Raw genomic sequence first — 21,557 nt, 5'->3', positions numbered from 1 at the left:
CTGGATTGGATCTTGTAGGGGACTGACTTTCTGTTTTCGTACAAGTCTGGTTTCGAGCTCAAATGTTTTCCTCTCAGAGGCAGTTTCTGATTTCAAGATTGTCTGAGAATCAAACAAACGGAGAGTCGTCTTTATTCTGCGTAGGAAATCTCTTAGACCTGGGAGTGGTTGTTCCAGTTCTCATATTTGGTCTTGCCATAGTTCCAAGTTCTTTGGAGACTCTGGGATCGCTGTTGGCGGTGCTTCAGTTACGGGGCATTGCAATGGCGCCCTATCTGGCTAATATCACTAGTCCAGGCGTCATTCTTACAGCAATCAAGATTTACACGAATGTTGTTATACTTCCCATGAGCTCACGGGTGAAAGGTGATTTTGGAAGTGTTCCTTAGTCCCAAGCCGAAGGCTAGCTTTCTTGGGAATCATGATGTATTCCATATCAATGAAGATTTTTCTGATTGAGATCAGGATATCTAGGCATTTCTGGTCCAGCCCTTCAGTCCATTTCTTGCCTTCAGTGGCTCAGTACATTGAGGTATTCGGGCTAATGGTGACGGTAATGGACCTTAGCCGGGCAGATGGCTCAGCATGATAAGGCACTATGGCTGAGCTCTGTAGCGATTTGAGGGTTGCAGGGTCAATCCCCGGTGAGGTCCACTCAACCTTTCATCCTTCTGAAGTTGATTAATTGAGCAGCGCCTTGTGTCGCTTAAATTTCCGTTTGTTCGTTCCACCTCAGACCTATGCAGTTAAGCATATTCAGGCAATGGAACGGAGGTTATGCAAACTTGTCTTCTCCAATAACTCTAGATCAGGAGACAAGGGACTTTTTTATATAATGATTGTCTCTGGATCACCTATCTCAGGGACAATGATTTTGAACTTGACTTCCCAGAGTGTGGACTCTAGCGGAGTCTGTTGTTTTTATAGACTTCATGCAACTTAGAGCGAGCTTCAAGGCTCTTCTGGTCTGGCCTCAGTTGGCTTCGGCCCAGTTCTTTCTTGCTATCTGTCAGCGTTCCATATCCCAGGGGTGGACACCTGGAAAATGGATTTTCTGAGTAGTCATATTTTTCATCGGGAGAGTGGGAACTCTGTCCGGGAGTATTTTCCAACCTGTTTTTAAAATGGGGTCGGCTGGAGTTGGATCTCATGGCATCTTATCAGCCTGCCTAGTTTTTTGAACTATGGGCCCAGGTCCAGGGCCTCCGGTCTGAGCTGATAACTGCCTTGGCAGTTCTTGGTCCTTCAGCCTAGAATGTCTGTTTCCCCCGTTTGCATTTTTTTTGCCGGGTGATTGTTCGAATCAAATAGGAAGAAGGCGTCAGTGATTCTTCTCGCTTCCGCATGGTCTTGCAGGATTTGGTATGCCGATCTGGTGAACATGTCATCTCGGCAATCTTGGACGTTTCTGTTGAGGAAGGCCTTTTTATCAGGGTCCCTTCTTCAATCCAAGTCCAGTTTCTTTGAGGCTGATTGCTTGGAGATTGGACATTTGATCCTATGCCAGTGAGGTGTCTTAGTTTTGGTCATAGGTTCCTTTTTTCAGGCATGTAAGCCTGTGACTAGGAAAATTGCCCATGAGATAGGGCATATATGTCTTTCTTGGTGTGAATCCAAGGGTTACTCATGGAGTAGAGTTAGGATTCTCAGGATTTAGTATTTTCTTTAGGAAAGGGTTTTTCAGTGAGTTCCCTAATTGTCAGATCTCTGCTTTTTTCTAATCTGTTCCTCCAGTGTCTGGCAGACGTTCCAGAGGTTCCATCCTTTTGTAATGCTCTGATTCAAGTCAGGCCTGTGTTTTAACCAATTGCTCCTCCATGGAATTTGAATTTAGATTTTAAAAGTTCTTCATGGGGTTCTGTTGAACCTATGCATTCCATAGATATTAAGTTGTTATCTTGGAAGTTTTACTTCTTGTTGCCATTTCTTCTGCTCGAAGAATGTTTGAGATTTCAGCATTACTTCGCCTTGCCTGATTTTTAATTTGGATAAGGTTGTGTTATGTGCTTATCTTGGTTTTCTTCTTAAACTTTGTTTCAGATGAGCATTTTTATTTAGGAATTTGTTGTTCCTTCTTTGGGTCCTAATTTTTCTCTCAGAAGGAAAGTCTTCTACACGTTTTGGCGTAGTCTGTCTTTTAAAAAGATAGATTCTCTTTCTCAGCGACTACGGACTTTCGTCGATCGTCCTTTCTGTTTGACATTTTTTCTAGAGAAGTGAGGGTCAGAAAGCTATGACTTCTTCTTTCCTTTTGGTTGAAGAGTATTATCCGTTTTTGCATATGTGATTGCTGGACAGCAGCCTCCTAAAAGAGTTTCAGCTCCTTCCAGTTGAGCTGTTGCTTTCCTGTGGACATTCTAACATATTATTTCAGTTGAGCTGATTGCTAGGCTGTGACTTGGTATTCTCTTCAATTTTTTTCTAAATTTTACAAATGTGATATCTTTGCTTCGGCTGAGCCTGTTTTTGGTAGAAATGTTCTTCAAGCAGTGGTGCCTTCCATCCTGTCTTGTCCTTCACGTTTCATTTGTGTACTATAGCTTTGGTATTGTATCCCACAAGTAAGGATGAAATCCGTGAACTCATTGTATCTTGAAAAAGAAAAGGAAATTTATGCTTACCTGATAAATGTATTTCTTTTTCGATACGATGAGTCCACGGCCCGCCCTGTTCTATGAGACAGGTTATTCATTTTTTTGTTAAACTTCAGACACCTCTGCACCTTGGCTTTTCCTTTCTCTTCCTAACTTCGGTCGAATGACTGGGTTGGGAGGGAATGGAGGAGCTATTTATACAGCTCTGCTGTTGTGCTCTTTGCCTCCTCCTGCTGACCAGGAGGCGTAATCCCACAAGTAAGGATGAATTCCGTGGACTCATTGTATCAAAAAAGAAATACATTTATCAGGTAATTATAAATTTCCTTTTTATTGGTGGATGAATTTATCCACCAATCAGCAAGAACAACCCTGGTTGTTCACCAAAAATGGGCCGGCATCTAAACTTACATTCTTGCATTTCAACTAAAGATACCAAGAGAATGAAGAAAATTTCATAATAGGAGTAAATTAGAAATGTGTTTAAAATTGCATGCTCTATCTGAATCACGAAAGAAAAATGTTGGGTTCAGTGTCCCTTTAAGCATTTGTCTGTGTCCGTATCCAGTCTGCCTGGGGTCTGCACAATAAACCTGATTATCTTGAGCTGTTGAAGCTCTAACTAATGTGAGTATTCTGGGTCTGCCTTACATCTGGGGAGTGAAGATTACACAGTATTATGCTATGATGTGTTTCTTTCTCTTCCTTCTGAGGAACATCATATGGACTATTTGTATTTGTGGTACTGTCTCCATTAAAGACTCTTTTCACGTTGGATATATTACTACATATTGGTCGGTACTACATATTGGTCTGTATTATTATCACTATTTGTGTGTGGTTTTTGTTACACATTTTATTTTTAGTAAATACAAAATGTCTGACAGTGAGGATCTGTAGAAAGTACAATATCAATACTGTAGTATTAGATTTAAATTACATATAAACAACTCTTATTTAACATTTGTGTAACTGCTGCTCTTTGATATAAATGATATTAAAAATGATTATAATATATGTGTAAGGTTGTGGTTTGTCCCACTCATAAATAGATTGTCTACTCCTGGGCTTATACTGTACTTGTAAATTTCTGGAAAGCTAAATATTTAATGTGCAACTGTAACATCCACAGAGCTAACTGTGCTAAATGCTTGTGCTGAATCAATAGTACTTATGTAATAACCTAAACAGCTGATTTGTATCACATGAATTGTTATGTGTGCCTTTAATTATACCATAAGTACATTTAATCAGAACCATTATTTATCATTATCTGTCTAAACCATTTAATATACTCTTTACAGACACGGCCAGAGCACTGAGAGATATCAGGTATTGATGTAACTGGAGTAAATAAGGGAACCTTCTTCCTGAGCACAGACATTGGAGCCTGTTATCATCATGAACTCATATGTGTTATGTGAGTAACATAGATATTATGCTGGCTTTAATTTTTGGGAAAATAGAATAGATCCCTCATTAAACAAGTATAAACTATTATATTTATATCTGCATCTTTTAATTACATTTCTGTCAACACCGGCTCTCAGATCACCTGCAACTCTACCTTCCCCTGCCCTAACCCAACTCATAGAACTCCCATAACTGTACTTGTTCCCATATGTGGAACACCCACAACTCCACCAGTAAGTGTTCCCCACCCCAGAACCGCCACTGATTTGTGTGCTTAATTCCACAGTGAGTCTTATTAAACTAATACATTTTTGGCTGATTATATAAATTAAACAACTGCAACTGCAAGCTAAGAAGTATCATAAGATCACTGCTCCTTTAGCCTTTCAAAACATCTCACACTAATTATTAGTCTGTGATGATTAAGACATCATATTCTCACCCTACTGGTTGAGCATGAGCCGGGCAGTGCTGTATGTGCAGTTGCTTGTGCAATGTTAAATAAGGATGGTAGATGCCACCTATCTTGCCCAGAATACATATGTACTTGTTCCCTGGCTGAGAACATTATCCACCTGCACGTTATTTAATCGGGCGCTATAAATTGTTTTAATCAGTAATCAGTGGTTTAGTTTATTATGATATAGAAATATTTACATTATTTGTCTTTCTTTGTTTAAATTTGTGATTTACAGGTTAATCAATATAAAAATAAATACAAAACAGAAGCCATTTTATGGAATGTAAATAAATAATATAATTTGTGTAAGACGTTGGAATCCATTTTAAAGAATAAACTTTCTTTATTTTCTTCATTCCTTTTCTTTTTATGTAGATAATCACTTGAATAGTTCATACCCATCCTTCACTACAGGAAGCATCAGAATGATACCACAAACTCCAATAGTCTTAGACACTAATGACTATTCACAAACATTGGGGAACTCACAGCAGATATTTAAAGGAGACGGAGAATTGGCAGGAACTGGGCAGCAATCATTATGTACAGAGAGTAATATAGTCATCAAACAAGAGGACAACATTTATGCCTTTTCTAGTGAAATGATTATCCCAGAGGATAAACCACACACATTTACTGAGTTTTCAAAACATTTGAAAGAAGGGGAAAGTCTTAAGTCTTGCCAAATTATTCATACAAATAGGAAACCATTCAAATGTACAGAATGTGAGAAAAGCTTCACATGTAATTTGCATCTCCTTGAACACCACACAGTTGTGAAACCTCACACATGTACAGAATGCGGGAGATGTTTCACATCTAAAGCAAGCCTTAAGTGTCACAAAAAGACCCACACAGGGGAGAAACTTTTCACATGTACAGAGTGTGGAAAATGTTTTACACAAAAGAGTAATCTGAAAATTCATGAAAGGAGTCACACAGGAGAAAAGCCTTTCACATGTACAGAGTGTGGGAAAAGTTTTACACAAAAGAGTAAACTGAAAACTCATGAAATGAGTCACATAGGAGAAAAGCATTTCAAATGTACAGAGTGTGGGAAAAGTTTTACACATAAGATTAATCTGAAAACTCATGAAATGATTCACACAGGAGAAAAGCCTTTCACATGTACAGAGTGTGGAAAATGTTTTAAACAAAAGAGGGATCTGAAAACCCATGAAAGGATTCACACAGGAGAAAAGCCTTTCACATGTACAGAGTGTGGAAAATGTTTTACAGAAAAAAGTAGTCTGAAACATCATACATGGAGTCACACAGGAGAAAAGCCTTTCACATGTACAGAGTGTGGAAAATGTTTTACAAAAAAAAGTGAGCTGAAAACTCATGAATGGATTCACACAGGAGAAAAGCCTTTCACATGTACAGAGTGTGGAAAATGTTTTACAATAAAGAGTAGTCTGAAAACTCATGAAAGGATTCACACAGGAGAAAAGCCTTTCACATGTACAGAGTGCGGAAAATGTTTTACAGAAAAAAGTACTCTGAAACATCATACATGGAGTCACACAGGAGAAAAGCCTTTCACATGTACAGCGTGTGGAAAATGTTTTACATTAAAGAGTAATCTGAATATTCACAAAAGGAGTCACACAGGAGAAAAGCCTTTCACATGTACAGCGTGTGGAAAATGTTTTACACAAAAGAGTAATCTGAAAGAGCATGAAAGGATTCACACAGGAGAAAAGCCTTTCACATGTACAGAGTGTGGGAAAAGTTTTACAGTAAAGTGTCATCTGAAAACTCATGAAATGATTCACACAGGAGAAAAGCCTTTCACATGTACAGCGTGTGGAAAAAGTTTTACACAAATAAATAATCTGAAAACTCATGAAAGGATTCACACAGGAGAGAAGCCTTTCACATGCACAGAGTGTGGGGAAAGTTTTACGTACATTAGTGAGCTGAAAACTCATGAAAGGATTCACACAGGAGAAAAGCCTTTCACATGTACAGAGTGTGGGAAAAGTTTTACGTACATTAGTGTGCTGAAAACTCATGAAAGGATTCACACAGGAGAAAAACCTTTCAAATGTACAGAGTGTGGGAAAAGTTTTACACGAATAAATCATCTGAAAACTCATGAAATGATTCACACCGGAGAAAAGCCTTTCACATGTACAGAGTGTGGGAAAAGTTTTACGTACATTAGTAAGCTGAAAACTCATGAAAGGATTCACACAGGAGAAAAACCTTTCAAATGTACAGAATGTTGGAAAAGTTTTACACAAATAAATAGTCTGAAAACTCATGAAATGATTCACACAGGAGAAAAGCTGATCACATGTACAGAGTGTGGAAAAAGTTTTACACAAATGAGTCATCTGAAATCTCATGAAAGGATTCACACAGGAGAAAAACGTTTCACATGTACAGAGTGTGGGAAAAGTTTTACACAAATAAATAGTCTGAAAACTCATGAAAGGATTCACACAGGAGAAAAGCTGTTCACATGTACAGAGTGTGGAAAATGTTTTACACGAAAGAGTCATCTGAAAAGTCATGAAAGGATTCACAAGGCAAGAAACCTTTCACATGTTTAGAAAGTGGGGAAAAGGTTTTTATTGAAATCGGGTATCACAAAACACCAAATATTTACACACAAACTTTATTTACACAGTGTACAAACCTTTTTACAATTATCCTAATGAGGACAAACTTTCTAAATTGAAGCAAAGGAAAATACACTAAGTGCCTACTCAATAATGACCTCTAGCTCTGATATTTGACACCTAGTTGTCAATGGTAAGATAGCAAGTAATCAGAAATATATCAAAGCTTTCTTGATAAAGGTCATTGAGACCGAAACGCGTTGACTAGGTAAGGATAACTCTGATACACTTTATAATTTGTATACAGTCTACACTATTGTATATTTTTCCTTTGGCAGAAGGAACACTCAGGACAAAGATTGAAATCCGTTTTTTCGTCCTAACACTTCTACACTGAAACCAGGAGCTGTCACAGATACACAGCTTCGATGCTGGGATCTTTAAGACCTAGCTTCACATAACATCTCATGTCCACCCTTGGATTATTGCTTACTATATTTACGTTTGGGACACTTCAAGTTTATACACTTCCCCCTTTTTAAAGGCACAATCTTGTTTGCTGAAATTCAAGCTTTTTAAAGACACAAATCTGTTTGCTGTAATTCAAGATTTTTAATACCAACATTTTTTATTTTGTCACAACCAATTGTCTATTTGAATTTTGATTTTACTTTTTAGTAGTGATTTTATAGCATTGAATATGATAATTGCTTCACTAATTTAACCCACCGCTATTTGTTATTGCTTTTGCTTTTGTTTGTTTATTTATTTGGATTTCTCTTACAAGGTGTATCCAGTCCACGGATTCATCCTTACTTGTGGGATATTCTCCTTTCCTACTGGAAGTGGCAAAGAGAGCACACAGCAGAGCTGTCCATATAGCTCCCCCTCTAGCTCCACCCCCCAGTCATTCTCTTTGCCGCGTTAACGCACTAGCTTCTCTCTCGGAAGGGTAAAGTGAATGTGGTGTTAGAATTGTAGTTTTATATCTTCAATAAAAAGTTTGTTATTTTTAAATGGTACCGGTTTGTACTATTTACTCTCTAGCAGAAAAGTGATGAAGATTTCTGCTGAGAGGAAAATGATTTTAGCATGTTGTAACTAAAATCCACTGCTGTTCCCACACAGGACTGAGGAGTACCAGAAAACTTCAGTTGAGGGGAACAGTTTGCAGGCTTGACTGCAATGAGGTATGTTCAGTCATTTATTTCTAGACAAGACTGAGATAATGCTAGAAGACTGACAAGATCCCCATGTGGGGAGGGTAAGCTATGTTCTGAGACTTAGTAAAGAATTGAATGCTTACATAACAGGGCTAATTAGGCTGGTTGACACTATTACAGGGCAATCAATTATTTGTTTAAGAAATACTCGTTAGAGACACTTTTTTATGCACTTTGGAGTGTTTTTCTGGGGTTATTATCCATATGGCAAAAATGTAGTCACTTGGAAGTGATTTTTGTGGGCCTCACAACTCCGGAGTGGAGTGGGAGAGGCCTAAATTAGCGCCTCAGATGCGCAGTTAGAATTGAAAAGACAGTTCAGGCTGCTTCACATGGAAGGTCCAGCTGCTGATTGAGGGCCTCAAAGAAGCTTTTTTTCCTCCAAATCTGATCCCTAAGGGCAGGTAGGGCCACAGCAGTAAGCAGTGGCAAGGTGCTGTAGTTAGTTAACCGGTTGCTGGCTTTAGACTGCTCCGGTTTGGGCATTAAGGGGTTAATCGTTCTGCAAATTGTGGTGCAATCATATTAGAGCCTTAGGTACATACTGTGAAAATTTCAAAAGGATTGCTGCATTTTTCACCATTTTGTAAAATTGTGTGCTCTTTTTATTTCTTAAAGGCACAGTAACGTTTTTTTCAAATTGTGTTTTTTATTTGATTAAAGTGTTTTCCAAGCCTGCTTGTGTATACTACTAGTCTGTTAAACATGTCTGACACTAAGGAAAATCCTTGTTCACTGTGTTTAGAAGCCATGATGGAACCCCCTCTCAGAATGTGTCCCAATTGCACTAATATGTCTATACACTTTAAAGATCATATTGTTGCACTTAAAAATGTGGCCCAAGATGATTCTCAGACTGAAGGTAACAAGGATAGTCCGTCTACCTCTCCCCATGTGTCACAACCAGTTACGCCCGCGCAAGCGATGCCTAGTACGTCTGAGCTTATTACATTGCAACAACTAGCGACAGTCATGGATAATTCCCTTGCGGCCTTTCTATCCAAACTGCCAGTTTTTCCTACAAAGCGTGATAGCTCTGTTTTAAGAACAGATTATGAGCAGTCTGAAGCTTTGGTAGCCTTATCTGATGTACCCTCACAACGCTACGAAATGGAGGTGAGGGATTTGATGTCTGAGGGAGAAATTTCCGATTCAGGAAAGGTTTCTCATCGGGCAGAGTCAGATTCATTAGCATTTAAATTTAAATTGGAACACCTCCGCGTTTTGCTCAGGGAGGTATTAGCTACTCTGGATGATTGTGACCCTATGGTGGTCCCAGAGAAGTTGTGTAAAATGGACAAGTACTTAGAGGTTCCTGTATACACTGGTGCATTTCCGATCCCTAAGAGGGTTGCGGATAGTGTTGCTAGGGAGTGGGATAGATTAGGTGTCCCTTTTTGTCCCCCCACCTATTTTTAAGAAAATATTCCCCATAACTGACCCTAGGCGGGACTCGTGGCAAGACGGTCCCTAAGGTAGAGGGGGCTGTTTCGACACTTGCTAAATGCACAAGCATACCAATTGAAGACAGTTGTGTTTTTAAAGATCCTAAGGATAAAAAGTTAGGTTTACTTAAGAAAATCTTTGTTCAACAAGGCTTTCTTCTCCAACCTATTGCCTGCATTATTCCTGTAACTACTGCAGCGGATTTCTGGTTTGAGGCGCTGGAGGAGTCGCTCCAGACGGAGACCTCATATGACGAAATTATGGATAGAATTAAGGCTCTAAAGCTGGCTAATTCATTTATCACAGATGCCGCTTTGTAATTAGCTAAGTTAGCGGCAAAAAAATTCAGGCTTCGCCATTATGGCGCGCAGAGCGCTTTGGCTTAAGTCATGGTCGGCCGATGTGTCGTCAAAATCCAAATTGTTAAATATCCCTTTCAAGGGAAAGACCCTTTTCGGGCCAGAAATGAAAGAGATTATTTCAGAAATCACCGGGGGGAAAGGGCCATGCTCTCCCCCAGGACAAGCCTTTTAAGACTAAAAACAAAGCTAATTTTTGTTCCTTTCGTAATTTCAGAAGCGGTCCCGCTTCAGCCTCTACAGCTGCAAAGCAAGAGGGTAACGCTTCACAGCCCAAGGCAACCTGGAAGCCTTATCAGGGCTGGAACAAGGGTAAACAGGTCAAAAAGCCTGCAGCTGCTACCAAGACAGCATGAAGGGGTAGCCCCGATCCGGGACCGGATCTAGTAGGGGGCAGACTTTCTCTCTTCGCTCAGGCCTCGGCAAGAGAGGTTCACGATCCCTGGGCTTTAGAGATTGTTACCCAGGGATATCTTCTAGAATTCAAGGACTCCCCTCCCAGGGGAAGGTTCCATATTTCTCGTCTGTCTACAGACACGACAAAGAAAGAGGCGTTCTTACGCTGTGTAGAAGACCTATATACAATGGGAGTGATCCACCCAGTTCCAATTGCGGAAAAAGGGCTGGGGTTTTACTCAAACCTGTTTGTGGTACCCAAAAAAGAAGGAACTTTCAGACCAATCCTGGATCTCAAAATTCTAAACAAATTCCTCAGAGTCTCATCATTCAAGATGGAGACCATTCGGACAATCTTACCTATGATCCAGGAAGGTCAATATATGACTACCGTGGATCTAAAGGATGCGTACCTGCATATCCCAATCCCTCCGGTTCGCTTTCCTAGACAAGCATTACCAGTTTGTGGCTCTTCCATTCGGTTTAGCCACTGCTCCCAGAATTTTCACAAAGGTGCTAGGGTCCCTTCTGGCGGTTCTAAGACTGCGGGGCATAGCAGTGGCGCCTTATTTGGATGACATTTTAATTCAGGCGCCGTCTTTTCACAGAGCCAAGGCTCACACGGAGATTGTATTGGCCTTTCTAAGGTCTCACGGGTAGAAGGTGAACATCAAAAAGAGTTCCCTGTCCCCACTCACAAGGGTTCCCTTCCTAGGAAAACCAATAGATTCGGTAGAAATGAAAATATTTCTGACGGAGGTCAGAAAGTTAAAACTTTTAACTACTTGCCAAGTTCTTAATTCCATTCCTCGGCCATTTGTAGCTCAGTGCATGGAGGCAATCGGATTAATGGTAGCGGCAATGGACATTGTCCCTTTCGCTAGGATACATCTCAGACCACTGCAACTATGCATGCTCAATCAGTGGAATGGGGATTATGCAGATTTGTCTCCTCAAATACAGTTGGACCAGGAAACCAGAGTTTCTCTTCTCTGGTGGTTGTCTCAGGATCAACGACCGACACCAGTCTGTTTGGCTGGGGTGCAGTCTGGAACTCCCTAAAAGCTGAAGGCTTATGGTCTTGGGAAGAATCTCTTCTTCCGATAAACATTCTGGAACTGAGGGCGATATTCAACGCGCTTCAGGCATGGCCTCAACTAGCTGCGGCCAAATTCATATGATTCCAGTCGGACAACATTACGACTGTAGCTTACATCAATCATCAGGGGGGAACAAAGAGTTCTCTAGCGATGAGGGAAGTAACCAAAATAATCAGGTGGGTGGAGGCCCACTCCTGCCATCTCTCAGCAATTCACATCCCAGGTGTAGACAACTGGGAGGCGGATTTTCTAGGTCGTCAGACTTTTCACCTGGGGGAGTGGGAACTCCACCCGGAGGTATTTGCCCAGCTGACTCAGCTATGGGGCATTCCAGAGTTGGACCTGATGGCATCCCGTCAGAACACCAAGCTTCCTCTCTACGGATCCAGGTCCCGGGACCCCAAGGCGGCATTGATAGATGCTCTAGTAGCGCCTTGGTCCTTCAATCTGGCTTATGTTTTCCCACCGTTTCCTCTTCTCCCTCGTCTGATCGCCAGAATCAAGCAGTAGAAGGCATCGGTGATTTTGATAGCGCCTGCGTGGCCACGCAGGACTTGGTATGCAGACCTAGTGGACATGTCATCTGTCCCACCATGGACACTGCCAATGAGGCAGGACCTTCTAATACAGGGTCCGTTCAAACATCCAAGTCTAGTTTCTCTACGTCTGACTACTTGGAGATTGACCGCTTAATTCTTTCAAAGCGTGGTTTTTCTGAGTCAGTTATAGATACTCTGATCCAGGCTAGAAAGCCTGTCACCAGGAAAATCTACCATAAGATATGGTGGAAATATCTTTGTTGGTGTGAATCCAAGGGTTACTCATGGAGTAAGATTAGGATTCCCAGGATATTGTCTTTTCTCCAAGACGGTTTGGAGACAGGATTGTTGGCTAGTTCTTTAAAGGGACAGATATCTGCTCTGTCTATCCTTTTACACAAGCGTCTGGCAGAGGTACCGGACGTTCAAGCGTTTGCACAGGCTTTAGTCAGAATCAAGCCTGTCTATAAACCTGTGGCTCCGCCATGCATTCTAAATCTAGTTCTTTCAGTTCTTCAAGGGGTTCCGTTTGAACCTTTACATTCCATAGATATTAAGTTGTTATCTTGGAAAGTTTAGTTTTTGGTAGCTATCTCTTCTGCTCGAAGAGTTTCAGAATTATCTGCCTTACAGTGTGATTCACCTTATCTGGTGTTCCACGCAGATAAGGTAGTTTTGCGTACCAAACCTGGTTTTCTTCCTAAAGTTGTTTCTAACAAGAATATTAACCAGGAAATAATTGTTCCTTCTCTGTGTCCTAACCCATCTTCGAAGAAGGAACGTCTTTTGCATAATCTTGATGTAGTTCGTGCTTTAAAGTTCTATTTACAAGCAACTAAGGATTTCAGACAAACATCTTCTTTGTTTGTTATCTATTTTGGTAAGAGGAGAGGTCAGAAAGCAAATTGCTACCTCTCTTTCCTTTTGGCTGAAAGCATCATCCGTTTGGCCTATGAGACTGCTGGCCAGCAGCCTCCTGAAAGAATTACTGCTCATTCTACCAGAGCAGTGGCTTCCACATGGGCTTTCAAAAATGAGGCTTCTGTTGAACAGATTTGTAAGGCAGCGACTTGGTCTTCACTGCATACTTTTGCCAAATTTTATAAATTCGATATTTTTGCTTCTTCAGAGGCTATTTTTGGGAGAAAGGTTTTGCAAGCAGTGGTGCCTTCCGTTTAAGGTACCTGTCTTGTTCCCTCCCTTCATCCGTGTCCTAAAGCTTTGGTATTGGTATCCAACAAGTAAGGATGAATCCGTGGACTGGATACACCTTGCAAGAGAAAACAGAATTTATGCTTACCTGATAAATTACTTTCTCTTGCGGTGTATCCAGTCCATGGCCCGCCCTGGCAATTAAGTCAGGTAAAACATTTTTTTGTTTAAACTACAGTCACCACTGCACACTATGGTTTCTCCTTTGGCTTCTTAACCTTTGGTCAAATGACTGGGGGGTGGAGCTAGAGGGGTAGCTATATGGACAGCTCTGCTGTGTGCCCTCTTTGCCACTTCCTGTAGGGAAGGAGAATATCCCACAAGTAAGGATGAATCCGTGGACTGGATACACCGCAAGAGAAAGGAATTTATCAGGTAAGCATAAATTCTGTTTTTTTCTTTGACACATGCACTTTGAACACTGAATTGTTTATCTACTCTGTCATAGCACACAGTCCACTGGCCTCTGCTTACAAGTTAGCTATTTAAAAGCACTATTTGTATTAATCAAGCACATAGTTGAAATTTCATTGTGAGCAAAATTAAGCACATAGTTAAAGCCACGCTGTGAGCTTCATTTTTTACCATCTTTTGGAGTCATCTATACCATTTGTACACCAACCCAACCAATTATATACATTATCAATTTGACACATAAGATTCCACTTTGTTTTTCTTTTTCACCTTTGTTCATGAACATCTCTTCTGAGTTGATTATAGGAGTTTAAACTGTGCTACTTATCTGGTTGTACTTGTTTGCTCACCTGTTGAGTATAACCTTACTCATCAGGGTTGTTCCAACTTATACCATTTTTTTTTATGTTTTACCAACTTGTGTAATCAAGTCATTTTATTAGTATTGTTAATCTCATGGATCCATGATGTATGTGTATATGTACTGTTTTTATTTTGTTAATAAATTGTCATTCTAATTCACTTCCGTTGCATGTGGCACTCCAAATTTAGTTCCACTTAGGCCTAGCCTCCCTTTGGGTGGCGCTTTGATGTATTTCTGATTACTTTCTAAATAGAAGCATCATAAAGGATCCTATTGTAAATAATACTTTCTAATCCCAGTTATAAAAGCCCCAGATTGGAAGTGCTCTCCTGCTGTCCTTTGTGCCTCTATATATGTGCACCTCAGTTTCTCTCATATCAATGTGATAGAATACAAACACCACACAGGAATATACAGATCTGTCCTCATACTGACCAGTTTACACAACCACTTACCACCAAAGCACCCCCAGTGTTTATTAATATGCCAGTGTTAGGAGTTGTACGTTTGTTTTACATAGGGGAGGAAATAATTATATTTACAGAATAAAGAGTCTTTATATGAATAGAGGAAATAATTATATTTACAGAATAAAGGGGTCTTTATATGAATAGAGGAAATAATTATATTTACAGAATAAAGGAGTCTTTATATGAATAGAGGAAATAATTATATTTACAGAATAAAGAGTCTTTATATGAATAGAGGAAATAATTACATTTACAGAATAAAGGAGTCTTTATATGAATAGAGTGTTAGAGAATTATATAAACAAGAACATCAGTCTCAAATGATTGACATCTGGGAGATATATTTATTGTGCACATCATGTGGATAAACCTTTTCTTATAGCAATAGATGCTTAGCATTGTACATGTTATATACCAGAGGAATTACCGAGGGGAAACTGATTTTATTTCATGAGACACAATGGGCTAGACTACAAGTGGAGCGCTAATTTATTGCACACACAAAAATGTGCAAATGGTCCCATAAGTTATCAGCCATTACAAGCGGCTGATTTGTTCTACCACGAGTTCATGGTAACAATTAACGCTTATAAAATTAACAAGAGAAAAGATCTCTGGTTAATTTTCTAAATGTCCACCAAATGCCCCTAAATATAAGAGTTACTTTTCTTTAATAAAAAAATAGCATTTTTTAAAAACAAAACAAAAATAACTGCAGTTTTTGGGGGTTAAAGTTGCCGGCTGTGCAGTGTTAAAAAAGACAGCACTGAAAAGTGCCTTTATATTGCGGTCAATGGGAACTGTGTGTTCCCTGTAAATATACTGTATATGCTTTTATATATATACACAGTGTAAATACACATATTAACTAATAAATATGCTTATATATATATATACACAGTGTAAATACACATATTAACTAATAAATATGCTTATATATATATATATATATATATACACAGTGTAAATACACATATTAACTAATAAATATGCTTATATATATATATACACAGTGTAAATACACATATTAACTAATAAATATGCTTTTATATATATATATATATATATATATATATATATATATATATATATATATACACACAGTGTAAATACACATATTAACTAATAAATATGCTTATATATATATACACAGTGTAAATACACATATTAACTAATAAATATGCTTATATATATATATATACACAGTGTAAATACACATATTAACTAATAAATATGCTTATATATATATATATACACAGTGTAAATACACATATTAACTAATAAATATGCTTATATATATATATATATATATATATATATATATATATATATATATATATATATATATATATATACAGTGTAAATACACATATTAACTAATAAATATGCTTATATATCTATATATACAGTGTAAATACACATATTAACTAATAAATATGCTTATATATATATATATATATATATATATATACACAGTGTAAATACACATATTAACTAATAAATATGCTTATATATTTATATTTGCTGCCATCGCTGCGCGACCAACCCCCTGCGCTGCGCTAGTCCTCATGAGAACGAGGCTCATTGGAGCCTATTGGAGCATGCTTTCATGAGTGCAATGCTTCAGTGCAATACGAATGTGAGGTCGTGTTAGCATTGCACCTCCCCTGTAATACCAGCGCACATTTGAGTGCATTGTTATTACAAATAGGAGCTCAAATATTGCTTAAACTAAAGTGATATTTTGCGTTCGATTTATAATCAGACCCAATATCAGTAACCGGTACATACGTGATCATAATCAGTTTAATTTAAATGGCTACTATAACCTACATGTATACTGCGTATGTAATATGTGTGTCATGTGATCATAATCAGTTTAATTTAAATGGCTACTATAACCTACATGTATACTGGGTATGTAATATGTGTGCCATGTTCTGTAACTTGATATTATGTCTGTTAGATGTTTTCATGTTAATTAGAAACCACAAGAACTGATAATAGCACATACTCAGGGCCGGATTGGGCAGCCGGGATACCGGTAAAAATCTCGGTGGGCCGGGCCTGGGCTGGGCTGGCTGCCGAAAGCTGCACAGAGTGACATGAGGAGATCAACGAGCACAGTCAGCGCCAGCAAAAGCGCCGCAACACATGAGTCAGGGAGCGCAGCGCAGTGGCCGAGCTACCGAGTTTGAGCACTGCAGGTGAGGGACTGGGAGGCGGGAGAACTGAGGCGGGAGCAGAGCGGCAGATGAATAGAACACTAGAAAGGATCAAAGGAAGTCTTCTCATAAGACCAAAGAACTGTAAAATGTTCACAGGTTTACTAAATATTTGTGACCTTTAACAAAATGTCACATCTTTTTTACAGGCTGACTTCTCTTTGGAGGTTAAAATAACACAGAAATTCAGGGCAGTGGGTGTTTTGGCCATTTAGCAGACAGGTCTGTGAGGATGCAAAAATAACCAAAACATTGCAATCCCTGTACTGTGATAAGGGGTATTCTCTACAATTCTCTGCAATTTAAATGGAAACAAATTTAGTGCAATTTAGCAGTACACTATGAGATGTGAGTTTTATTTACTTTGTTTAAACAGTTTCATTTGTATGTTGTATATATCAGTGGATTTAGACACTAAATGTATAGGGCATTTAAAGTGTAATTTTGTTTTGTTTGTTTGCTGGGTAAAATAAATGCAGTAGAGTTTGTATGTGGGTTGAACAAGGCATTCATTGGGTGAATGTGAAGTTATAGCCGGTCAGAGCAGATTGCAGCAAAGTTTTATCACTTTAGATTTCGGCCTCTAGTTATGAAGCTCCGGACGTACCTGCCTTCGCCGGCCCCAATACGCCAGCCTAAGCTTGCCTCACATCGCCGCCGTGGACCTGAATACGCTCGCCAAAGTTATTAACAAAGCTGTCCAAAAGCCGCGCACCAAGTACGGGGCGATGAGCAGCGGACTGTGATAGTTATCACACATCCGATCTCGCTGCTCTTCGGCTTTTGGATAGCTTTATTGATAACCTGTCACTAAGCACTCACACTATACTATACTGTTCTACCCCCTATACCGGCGCTCCCGGAGCCCCCCGCAACTAAATAAAGTTATTAACCCCTAAACCGCCGCTCCCGGACCCCGCCGCAACTAAATAAATTGTTTAACCCCTAAACCGCCGCTCACGGACCCCGCCGCCTATATTAAACTTATTAACCCCTAATCTGCCCCCCCCTCTATTAAATTTATTAACCCCTATCCTGCCCCCCCTACACCACCGCCACTATAATAAACTTATTAACCCCTAAACCTAAGTCTAACCCTAACTTAAATATTAATTAAATACATCGAAATAAATATAACTCTTATGAAATAAATGAATCCTATTTAAAACTAAATACTTACCTTTAAAATAAACCCTAATATAGTTACAATATAACTAATAATTATATTGTAGCTTATTTAGGATTTATTTTTATTTTACAGGCAAATTTCAATTTATTTTAACTAGGTACAATAGATATTAAATAGTTAATAACTATTTAATAGCTACCTAGCTAAAATAAAGAGAAATTTACCTGTAAAATAAAAACTAACCTAAGTTACAATTACACCTAACACTACACTATCATTAAATAAATTATTCCTATTTAAAACTAAATACTTACCTGTAAAAAAACCCTAAGATAGCCAGGAAGAAGAGGATGGCTCCGCGTCGGCTCGTCTGAAGATGTCTCCGCTCCGCTCCGGATGGATGAAGATTGAAGACGCCGCCTGGATGAAGACTTCAATCGGATGGAAGACCTCTTCAGCGCCCCTTGGATGGAAGACTTCAATCGGATGGAAGATTTCTTCAGCGCCCCTTGGATGATGACTTCTCCGCTGCGGATGTCCTCTTCTGTTCCATCGGTGGTCGGCTGGCTGAAGACGACTCAAGGTAGGATGATCTTCAGGGGGTTAGTGTTAGGTTTTTTTAAGGGGGGTTTGGGTGGGTTAGAGTATGGGTATGTGGGTGGTGGGTTTTAATGTTGGGGGGGTTGTATTTTTTTGTAGATGCAAAAGAGCTGTTTACTTTGGGGCATGCCCCGCAAAAGGCCCTTTTAAGGACTGGTAAGATAATAGAGCTGTTAACTATTGTAATTTAGAATAGGGTAGGGCATTTTTTTATTTTGGGGGGTTTGTTATTTTATTAGGGGGCTTAGATTAGGTGTAAGTAGCTTAAAATTGTTGTAATAGTTTTTAAATAAAAATAAATCCTAAAATAGCTACAATATAATTATTAGTTATATTGTAGCTATATTAGGGGTTATTTTAAAGGTAAGTATTTAGTTTTAAATAGGAATAATTTAGTTAATAAGAGTAATATTTATTTAGATGTATTTAATTAATATTTAAGTTAGGGGGGGTTAGGGTTAGACTTAGGTTTAGGGGTTAATAATTTTATTATAGTTGCGGCGGTGTAGGGGGGCAGGATAGGGGTTGATAAGTTTAATATAGGTGGCGGCGGGGTCCGTGAGCGGCGGTTTAGGGGTTAAACTATTTATTTAGTTGCGGCGGGGTCCGGGATCGGCAGGATAGGGGTCGGCGGTGTAGGGGGGGCAGGATAGGGGTTAATAGGTATTATGTAGGTGGCGGCAGGGTCCGGGAGCGGTGGTTTAGGGGTTAACATCTTTATTATAGTTGCGGCGGGGTCCGGGAGCGGCGGTTTAGGGGTTAACATATTTATTATAGTTGCGGCGGGGTCCGGGAGCGGCGGTTTAGGGGTTAATAAGTTTATTAGAGTGGCGGTGGGCTCCGGGAGCGGCGGTTTAGGGATTAGCATGTTTAATATATGTGGCGGCGGTGTAGGGGGGGCAGAGTAGAGGTGTTTATACTCGGGGTACATGTTAGGGTGTTAGGTGCAGACACTTCCCATAGGAATCAATGGGATGTCGGGCAGCAGCGAACATGAACTTTAGCTATGGTCAGACTCCCATTGATTCCTATGGGATCCGCCTCCTCCAGGGCGGCGGATTGAAAACCAGGTACGCTGGGCCATAAAAGTGCCGAGCGTACCTGCTAGTTTTTTGATACCTAGCAAAAAGTAGTTAGATTGTGCCGAACTTGCGTTCAGCACATCTGGAGTGACGTAAGAATCGATCTGTGTCAGACTGAGTCCGGCGGATCGATGCTTACGTCACTAGATTCTACTTTTGCCGGTCTGTAATGCTTGATAACTACAGCGAATCAGCCTCGCCACAAATACGCTGTGGAATTCCAGCGTATTTGAGGTTGACGGCTTGATAACTAGAGGCCTTAGAGTGTCTCTCTGCTGTTGCATATTGATTACAGTAGGATTGGGACCGCCCCCTCTCTCCTAGCTCAGTGTTGGTAGCTGCAGGCTAGAGAAGCGTGCATGGCATGATCACATGGGCCCCATCAGCCCTTCCATCCTCTTCCCCCACTTCATCCTACTCCTAACTCCTCCTCTCTAGCCGGGGACTCAGAGATAGACGTGGAGAGCAGAGAAGCCAGCAGAGAAAGTCAGCACGGAGGCGGAGCAGAGGAAGCTCTGCAGGACTCCCAAGTGTGCCCAGTGCAGGAACCATGGGGTAGTGTCTTGCCTGAAGGGGCACAAGGTTTTTTTTAGGCTAATGTAGGTGGGTGACACAACTGGGGGCAAAGCTGTCTTGTAAACATATAAATCCTTAGCAATTGCAAACTACTGATATGTATAACTGAGGCTGGGTGCATTGCTGTGTAGTCAATTGTGATTTGCAACTAAAGGGTGTGATTTAAATATTTTTAAAACAAAATACTTATTTCAAAGACTGCCTTGTTGTTTGCTTATAAACAGTTTCAAGTATGACTTTCTCTATTACTCCATTTCATTGCAATGATTGGTCTATAGGAAAAAAAACCTATTTCTCTTTTTTTTAATGATCATAGTTGGCTGTGCAGTAGGGGGCGTGGCTGTGTAGTAGGGGCGTGGTTCTGCAGTAGGGGGGCGTGGCTGTGCTGTAAGGGGCATGGCTGGGCCGTTCTATATAAATTTCCACGGCCGGTCTGATTTCCCAGTCCGGCCCTGCACATACTGTGTATGTATGTATATATATATATATATATATATATATATATATATATATATATATATATATATATATATATATATATATATATATATATAAAGGGAACATTATATGTCTGATAAATCCCTTTGTATCAAGAACAAGTGTAGGGTATATTTATACCATTGTGTGCATATATCATGTAATGCTGCTTTTGACTATATAATTATATGTAATGGTTTTTTCATGCAAATAAAAATGATTGGAATCCAGAACAGTATTTTGTGTTTTATGTTTAATTAAAAACACAATATCACAGAATAATTAGGAAAACATCATCAAAAACAGAAGTCAAATCTGACATAGAAAGTTAAACGCTAATAATTTATATAGAGCAGCAATTTTACCTAACTTTCTAATTTGCTTTGCTCTTTTGGTATCCTTTGTCAAAGAGTAAACCTCAGAGGCTGATAGATATTCCATTAAGGATGTGTATTTAGCACTCTATGCAGCAGTGCTTGTAACTATATATAACATTGCTATAAATGTTGTTGCAATCTCTGCTGCCTAAAGACATGTGCACACTCCTGAGTAAGCCTAGGAGTACTCTTTAACAAAGGATTCCAAGAGAACTAAGCACAATTGATAATATAAGTAAATTACGGCTAGATTACAAGTTTTTGCGGTAATGCGGTGCAATAATAACTTGCCAGTTATTGCACCGCACCATTTTTTTTAACGCCGCTATTACAAGTTTGTAAATAGCTTGCGTTAGCTGAAACAATGGCAGTGTTAAGCTCCATTGCATAACTTACCACACTTAATATTAGCGCTGCTTAAATCAGCGGTAAGATGGTTTTGTGTGCTCGTGCACGATTTCCCCATAGGAATCAATGGGGAGAGCCGGCTGAAAAAAAACTAAAACCTGCAAAAAAGCAGCGTTAAAGTTA

The 21,557-nt window shown here is 39.5% G+C and overlaps 1 protein-coding gene across 1 annotated transcript in view; it reads left to right on the top strand.

Moving 5' to 3' along the window:
• The window catches only part of LOC128659849 (oocyte zinc finger protein XlCOF6-like), a 71,739-nt gene extending 63,913 nt beyond the window's left edge, over nucleotides 1-7,826 (top strand). Inside the window, exons 2-3 of the mRNA XM_053713426.1 lie at nucleotides 3,899-4,014; nucleotides 4,843-7,826. Coding sequence (XP_053569401.1) covers nucleotides 3,996-4,014; nucleotides 4,843-7,028 — 2,205 coding nt within the window. The 5' untranslated portion in view covers nucleotides 3,899-3,995 and the 3' untranslated portion in view covers nucleotides 7,029-7,826. The remainder of the gene's footprint in view (nucleotides 1-3,898; nucleotides 4,015-4,842) is intronic.
• Nucleotides 7,827-21,557: the final 13,731 nt, after the last annotated feature.

This window comes from Bombina bombina, chromosome 5 (assembly GCF_027579735.1).
Source record: "Bombina bombina isolate aBomBom1 chromosome 5, aBomBom1.pri, whole genome shotgun sequence".
NCBI lineage: Eukaryota > Metazoa > Chordata > Amphibia > Anura > Bombinatoridae > Bombina > Bombina bombina.
This window is presented reverse-complemented; position numbering and strand designations above follow the sequence as displayed.